General features: G+C 51.3%; 1 protein-coding gene across 1 annotated transcript in view; it reads left to right on the top strand.

Annotated features, from left to right (window-relative positions):
- Positions 1-3,807, top strand: part of DBF4B (DBF4 zinc finger B) — a 40,178-nt gene extending 36,371 nt beyond the window's left edge. Inside the window, 3 exon segments of the mRNA XM_023511237.1 lie at positions 1,649-1,757; positions 1,956-2,080; positions 2,868-3,807. Coding sequence (XP_023367005.1) covers positions 1,649-1,757; positions 1,956-2,080; positions 2,868-3,807 — 1,174 coding nt within the window.
- The last annotated feature ends 3,786 nt before the right edge of the window (positions 3,808-7,593 follow it).

The raw sequence follows: 7,593 nt of genomic DNA, 5'->3' as shown, positions 1-7,593 counted from the left end.
TCTTTTTTAGAGACGGAGTCTCAGTTTGTCGCCCTTGGTAGAGTGCTGTGGCATCACAGCTCACAACAACTTCAAACTCTTGGGCTTAGGCGATTGTCTTGCCTCAGCCTCCTGATACAATGCCCAGCTATTTTTTTTATTGCAGTTTGGCCAGGGCTAGGTTTGAACCTGCCACCCTCGGTATATGGGACCGGTGCCTTACTCACTGAGCCACAGGTGCTGCCCATGCATTTTGTTGTTATTGTTGTTGCTGCTGTTGTTGCAGTTTGGCTGGAGCCAGGTTCGAACTCACCACCCTCAGTATATGAGTCTGGCACCCTACTCACTGAACCACGGGTGCTGCCCATGTATTTGATAAGTAGCCAGGAAGAGCATAAGTATTAATTTAACCTAGAAAGGCTGGTAAGAATTTTATTTAAGAATGTAAAACAGTGCTTCTCAATCTTCCTAATGCCACAAGCCCCACGGTTCCTGTGGGTCGCTACCCACAGGTTGAGAACCGCTAATGTAAAAGATGTGGCAGTGAGAGTTCACTTTATCAGGATTGGTAACCCTCCTCAGCCTTTCCTGTCTCATTGCAGTGAAGCTCACAAATCATATATCCACCTTTGGTGACAGAGATATTACCTGAGAGTTGGAGGTTGCTGTGAGCTATGACGCAACAGCACTCTACCGAGGGTGACAAAATAAGACTCTGTCTCAAACATAAAAAAGAAGAAGAATATAGTATTCATTGTACTGGATCTTGCTTTTTCTTGTCTCAACTTGCTATCATTACTAAAGAGCATCCTTACTCCCTTGCAGGCTACGGAGTATTCTAGGTCAAAGGAAGGTTACCTACAGTTATAATTTTTTTTGTTTTATTTTGTTCTGTTGTTTAGAGACAGGATCTTTGTGACTTTTGATTTCTGGCCCCTCCAATTCTCCCACTTAAGCCCCCCAAAGTGCTGGGATTATAGGTGTGAGCTACTGTGCCTACCCTTCATTTATAATTTTGATAAAAGCGACCAAATTGGTTTTCATGGAGGTAATACCAATTTACACTCTTACCCACAGAGAAAGCGTGTTTCTCTAGCCTAATATGGTGACTGTCAGACTTGACCTCTGCTAATCTGATAAAGTAAAAACTGTATCTCAATATAATTATAATTTCAATGTTTTCAGTATAAATGTTGAGCATGTTTGCATGTGTTTGAATTTGGTTGTTGTTGTTGAGACAGAGTCTCACTCTGTCACCTAGGCTAAAGTGCAGTGGCACGATCATAGCTCACTATAACCTCAAACTCCTGAGCTCAAGTGATCCTCCCCACCTTAGCCTCCTGAGTAGCTAGGATAACAGTCACATACTACCACACTTGGCTAACTTTTTTTTTTCCAAGACTCTGTTCTTACCTGTGGTTTAAGATTCATGGCTGTGGAAAGGACAAAGGCAGGACAAGCTGTCCTCAGGGAAGGCTCAGTTTCCTTTTTGCCTCTCCTGCTGCCCTTAGGTGGGAGGTACAGGATAAAGCAGGCCTGCCTGTGCCTGCCCTGCTCTTTAGCCCTCCTGGTCTGTCCCCTCCCTGCCTGAGTTCCAGGCCCTGAGCAGCAATACCTCCTCTGAGGGCCCCAGCAGTGACCACTTTCCCTTACCCTGTGCCCTCCCCAGAGAACCCAAGGACCAAGAGCCAAGCCTGCGATCAGCTACCCACACTGTGCCCAGGAGGAAGAAGGGGTACTGCGAGTGCTGCCAAGAGGCCTTTGAGGAGCTCCATGTGGTGAGCCACTTCCCCACTAAGCAGCTACTCCCCAAAGTGTTCTGAGAAAGCCTGGACCGCCACAGATGAGCCTTTCCTGCCCCATCTCCACCCTGGCACTGCCGTGTCCTCCAACACTCGGAGACAGGCTGGGAGGTCAGCTTGTCTCCCACCCCTGCCTTATCTAATGGCCTTGTGCCTTCTCTCACCCTTGGCTAGCATCTTCAGAGCACCCAGCACAAGGGTTTTGCCCTCAAAGCCTATCCATATGCAGAAGTTGACCGTATCATTGCCCAGCTCAGCCACGGCCTTGCAGACATCCCCTTCCAGCCCAGCCTCCCCAGGTGAGCACCACACTGGCAGGCAAGATTACCTTCTCACTCTCTTCCTGTTGCCCTCTTTAGGTGGGAAGGAACCCTCAGGTTGGCACCTGTTGGGACCAGGCTGTAACTATTTCCTCTTCTCTCACCTTTTCCCCCCACCATCCTCTGTCCTATTTGTCTTGGGAGTAGCCAAAAAAAAAAAAAAGAACAAAAACAAAAAACCTCCATTTGTGGCTTCAGCTGATCAGGACTGGACCCAGCTAGAGCGTGACTCCCTCCACCATTCAAATATTGATGTAGTAGGTGCTAGCGGTTCTGACCAGCTAAGAGTCCTTCCTGGGTCCCTCCCAGATGAGTGAACATCAGGGTCTTTCTCCCTCTCTACAAGTCAGCCCCAGAAGGAAGGATTTTTTACAGTTTGGTAGGAATTCAAGGGCCCTCTGAGCCCAACTTGCCCTGGTGCCCACCAGGGGCAGTTACCTAGGGCTGCAGCTTCATGTCTCACCCCACATCCCCACCTCTGGGCTCAGCTTGGAGTGCCAGGCTTTGTGCTGCTTTCTCTTGTTGCCAAAGGGCACATCCTTCTCTGTGAAGTCTTTAAATGGAACAGCCTCTAACCTGTTCCCTTGGCCAGTTCTGACCACAAGTCAGGCTGCTCCCATAGGGTCAGACCCATGAGGAGACCTTTCACAGGGCTCCAGAATGGGCAGCTCTCTCCCTGCCCTCAGTTCCAGCCCAGGAGGGGCCTAGCTTGCTGCCTGCTCTGTAGTTGAGCCCTGCAGCCCACTGGGTCTTTCTTTCCCAACAGGTGGTCAGGTTCCCCAGTTTTTGATTATGACTCTCTCTGTCCTGAGACTGTGCCCCCCAGCCAGCCCTTCCATCCCAAGGCAGCATCTCCCAGGATGAAGAAAGAAGATAACTGGCAGGTTCCACGCACCCCAGAGCAGGATGGGACAGTGGGCAGCATGAAGACACCAGCTGAACCTGCAGCTACTGGCAAGGTGCCCAGACAAGCAGCAAGCTTCCAGGAGCTGGGGGGGTCAGTTACTGTGTTCGTAGACCCCCCAAGGACATCAGAGCATGGGAGCCCTGTTTGTCAGAGCCTCTCAACCAGCTCCAGTTTTACAGACTTCTCTTCTGGCCCAGACGTGGCACTTGTTGGCCATAAGCGAAAGGTTGAGTTCCCCAGTGGCAATGCTGAGAAGAGACCAGGGGCCTCCTGGCCACAGGCCTCATTTTTTGTCCCAAGAGCCCCCAGTCCCTGTATCACCAGGACAACCATTGATGGGCAGCTTCTGTCTCTTTCCCTTCCAAGCCATGAGTCCAGGCGTCCTGCCTCCCTCCTACCTTTGTGCCACCTACAGACTGGCCTCTCCCTCCCACACTCTTTCTCCTGGCAGCCCACAGACAGACCAGCAGAGTTCTGGGCCACACAGTCCCCCTGGCCTAGGGGAGGCTGGTGCCCAGGGTCTAAGGATTCTGATTGTACAGCTCCTGGCCCTATATCTTAGCAGCTTGGCTGGCTCCCCAGCTGCTCCATAGCCCCAGGCCAGCCATCAGCCCACCTGTACTCAGCTGCTAGTGCACAACTTCCAGTGGGCACATCTGTTTCTCTTCTGCCCACTGCCAGCCAGTAGGGGAGCCAGCGCTCCCAGTGGGTCTGGGTCTCCCAGCCTCTCCAAGTGCCCTCCCTCCCTGTCTCTCAGCCCCAGTCCCAGCTCTGTACAGGCAGAGAGCTGTTCCTATGAGTCATCAAAGTACTCAGCTCTTCATGGGGCTGGACAGCTTCAGACTGAAGGGCCAGAAAAACAAGTGTGCTCAGTGTGCACACCTGGCCAGGGCGGACCAAGACACGAGGAAGAGCAGAGCCTTAGGACTTCCCCCAAAGAAACCAGAAGGAAGCCTGGGTTAGGCCTGTGAGGTCCAAGTGAGTAGCTGTCATGCTAAGCTCTGTGGAGTACTTGGAGCCAGTCCTCCTGCCAACAGGTCTGTGGGCAGGGCCAGGAGAGGCTGGTCTGGGGGCTCCCCTCTCCTCCCGCTACCTCCAGCCATATTCCTACCCAGGCAGCAGTCTACAAAGGGCCTGTCCAACTGCCCACACCAGAAGGCAGAGGTTTGCCTCTGTCTCAAGCAGCTAGAGCACCAGGAGTCCTGGCCCAGCTTCCTGGCCTCTGGCATGCACTTGCCTCTGTAGAGCGGAGGGCTAGTTGCTGGTACTCCCCACCCCCAGCCTCCTTCCCCACAAGCATGTGGTCTCTCCTGCTTTCCCAAATGCCTGTATTTGTATCCCTTCCCCCAGCCCCCCACGCTCCTGCGTGCAGATCCTCAGGAACATATGAAGCAGAGGAGGGGCTTGGGCTGCAGCACTTATAGAGCTCCCTCCCCCATGCACTTAGTCGGGGCCCAGCACTGACCTTCCACCTGAGCCCAGGATGTGGCCAGAGACCCCTCTAGGGACCCCTCTTGGCTCTTCTCTGCTTCCTCAGCTTGAGCTGCCCACTGGAGTTTGCTATTCCAGGGCCAGTATCTCACCTGCCAACTTCCACATCACCCTCTCCCCTCCCTCCCTCCTTCTTTTCTTCCCCAAGGACCTCCCCCCATTTCTTGCAGCCAAGCCATTAATCTAAAGACAGAAATGGGTTTGCTATCGATTCTTTGGCCACTTTTTTTTTTATTACAATTTGTACTGTGGTTCTTCTCACCCTTCTCTGCCTCTCTGTGTTTGTCTCTTTAAATGTTGAAGCTACTGGAAGCCTGGTGCTGGCCTGTGTCTCCTTTCAGAGGAAGAAAGGGAGTCCTAGTTGTGGGTGAGGACCCAAGTGGTTAGTTTGAAAATAGAGTGACTGTGTGTATATCCCTCCTAAGAAGTCAGTCATGTTTGGCCTGTTTATCCCATTTCTGTTAGGTTTCACAATTAATCTTGTTTGAGAAATGTAAATAAATGTGTTAATAACAAATACCAGAGGTGAGGCTGGGGTACAGTGTGTTGACCCTTGAGCTGCCCTCCAGTGACCCAAAGCAGGCACAAGGGCCCAGCGGTTAAGGACAGAATAACTGCATAGGAGGAAGGGATATGTGAATGCCACTACCCTCCTGCTGGCCTTACCTGAGCAGAAGGGGCTGACATCTGTCCCTGCCTAGCTTCCCCTTCCCAGTCTTGTCTGGTCACTCATTCAGCTCTGCTGCCTGTTGAGTGGTCAACTGCAGAGGGTCACCACACCCAAGAAAATTCTGCCCAGCAGGCATTCATGCTAGGGGCCCTCACCTTCCTCTGGGCCCTCCTGGGTACATTTCCTTCTGTGACATGTGGAGATGCCTTGTTCCCATTGCCTTCCCTGTGATACCACCTCTCTGGGTGAGGAAAAGTTTCCCTTCAACCCTACCTTGGACTTCTCTAATACTTTCACCTGCTGCTCACACAAAGCCTATGGGATCAGGTTCTGATGCCCTTGTCACCTTTTTCCCAGGACCCATTCCTTCCACCTTACGTCAGTTGCCATGGCTGCCTCCTCCCATCTCAGCAATTGTGACCTTGTTCTGCCAGGCTCAACTCTAAGGCTACAACACTCCTCAGCCATTTCTCTGTTGTAGCTTCCAGGCTGTGGATTCCAGTTAGAGGGGAACCCAGAACATCAGAGTGCTGACCCAGGACAGACAGGTGGCCCTTGACATGAACTAGACCAGTGGTTCTCAACCTGTGGGTTGTGACCCACCGGAACTGTATTAAAGGGCTGCAGCATTAGGAAGGTTGAGAACCACTGAACTAGACGTCTCGGTGGCTCCTTGACATGAGGACTATTCAAACCCCCTTCCAACCTTGATCCAGACTCAGTAAACACTGCTTCATCTCCCTGTTGGTTCCCCTTCAACATTATCTTACTCTTTGTTTTCCTCTGCAAGTCACACTGCCCCTGTGCTCTCTGGCCCAGCCAGCCAACTTGTGAGTTTCCTTCTCAGACTCACCACCTCTCCTCTCTGCCCAAAAGCTTAGTGTTCCTCCATCCTGAAAAATACTTGAATTGATTAAGCAGTTGGAAAAGGCTCTTCCTTCTGTCCTCTGGCCACTTCCTATGGTCTCTACCTGCTGCCTGTGTGTCTCCACCTTCCAAACTTCTGCAGGGCTCTGCCTGAGCATTCTAGTAGGATTGTCTATTCCAGGGCCATCAGACAGCCTGCTGATCTCAAAATCAAGTTCCTTTTCTCCTTTCCTACCTTCTTGGAACCTGGCTTCCTTGGGCCTAGCACCACACATTGGCCTGCTTCTCCTGCCTCCCCTCTAACTTCCATAGCATCCTTGGCTCACTCTCTTCTATTCACTCAGCACAGCCTTACATGTCTGCCCTGAATCAGCTCCCGGGCCTAACTGCTTTCCCCAGATGAGGTCCTGGGACCTTTGCTCTTCTCACTGGATCTTTCACTTCTCTGCAGATCTGACCTGAAGATGAGCTATTCCAATTCCCTTCTTTCTTTTTCTTTTTTTCTTTTTTTTTTTTTTTTTTTTTTTTTTTTTTTTTTTTTTTTTTTGAGTCAGAGTCTCACTATGACGCCCTTGGTGGAGTGCTACGCCGTCACAACTCACAGCAACCTCAAACTCTTGGGCTTAAGCGATTCTCCTGCCTCAGCCTCCGAGATAGCTGGGACTATAGGCGCCTGCCACAATGCCTGGCTATTTTTTGTTGCAGTTGTCTTTGTTGTTTGGCTGGCCAGGGCTGGGTTCGAACCTGGCTCCCCTGGTGTATGTGCCTGGCACCATAACCACTGTGCTACAAGCACCCAGCCCCTTCTTACTTTTTCTTTGAGTCACTCACCCAGGCCAGAGTACCCTGGTGTCAGGCTAGCTCACAGCAACCTCAGATTCCTGGGTTCAAGTGATCCTCCTAACCTCAGCCTCCCTAATAGCCGGCACTACAAGTGCACACCCCAACACCGGGCTAATTTTTCTATTTTTAGTAGAGATGGGGTTTTGCTCTTGCTCGGCCTGGTCTCAAACTCCTGAGCTCAAGGGATCCTCCCACCTCTGCCTCCCAGAATGCTAGGATTACAGGCATGAGCCACTGTGCACAGCTCCTCCTGAATTCTCATCTCACAGAAGTAGGGTTGGGATTCTGCTGGGTGAAAGGCAGGATCTAGCCACTATTCCCACTTTGGGCAAGCCCCCTTACTATTCTGAGGCTCAGTTTCCTCATCTTTATTATTATTATTATCATCATTAAGAGATAGAGTCTTACTTTCTTGCCCTCAGTAGAGTACTGTGGCATTTTAGCTCATAGCAACCTCCAGCCCTTGGGCTTAGGTGATTCTCTTGCCTCAGCCTCCCGAGTAGCAGGGACTACAGGCAATCGCCTCAACACCCGGCTTTTTTTTTGCAGTTTGGCCAGGGCTGGGTTCAAACCCACCACCCTTGGTATATGGGGCCAGTGCCCTACTCACTGAGCCACAGGCGCTGCCCAGTTCCCTCAGCTTTAAATGAGCAGCTTAAATAAGATGATTCCAAAGGCAGCCTGAGCAAGAGCAAGACCCCATCTCTAAAAAGT

Source organism: Otolemur garnettii, unplaced genomic scaffold, assembly GCF_000181295.1.
Source record: "Otolemur garnettii isolate 467f Iridium unplaced genomic scaffold, OtoGar3 scaffold00018, whole genome shotgun sequence".
NCBI lineage: Eukaryota > Metazoa > Chordata > Mammalia > Primates > Galagidae > Otolemur > Otolemur garnettii.
Note: the sequence above shows the minus strand (reverse complement) of the source record. Positions and strands in the feature narration are given on the sequence as shown.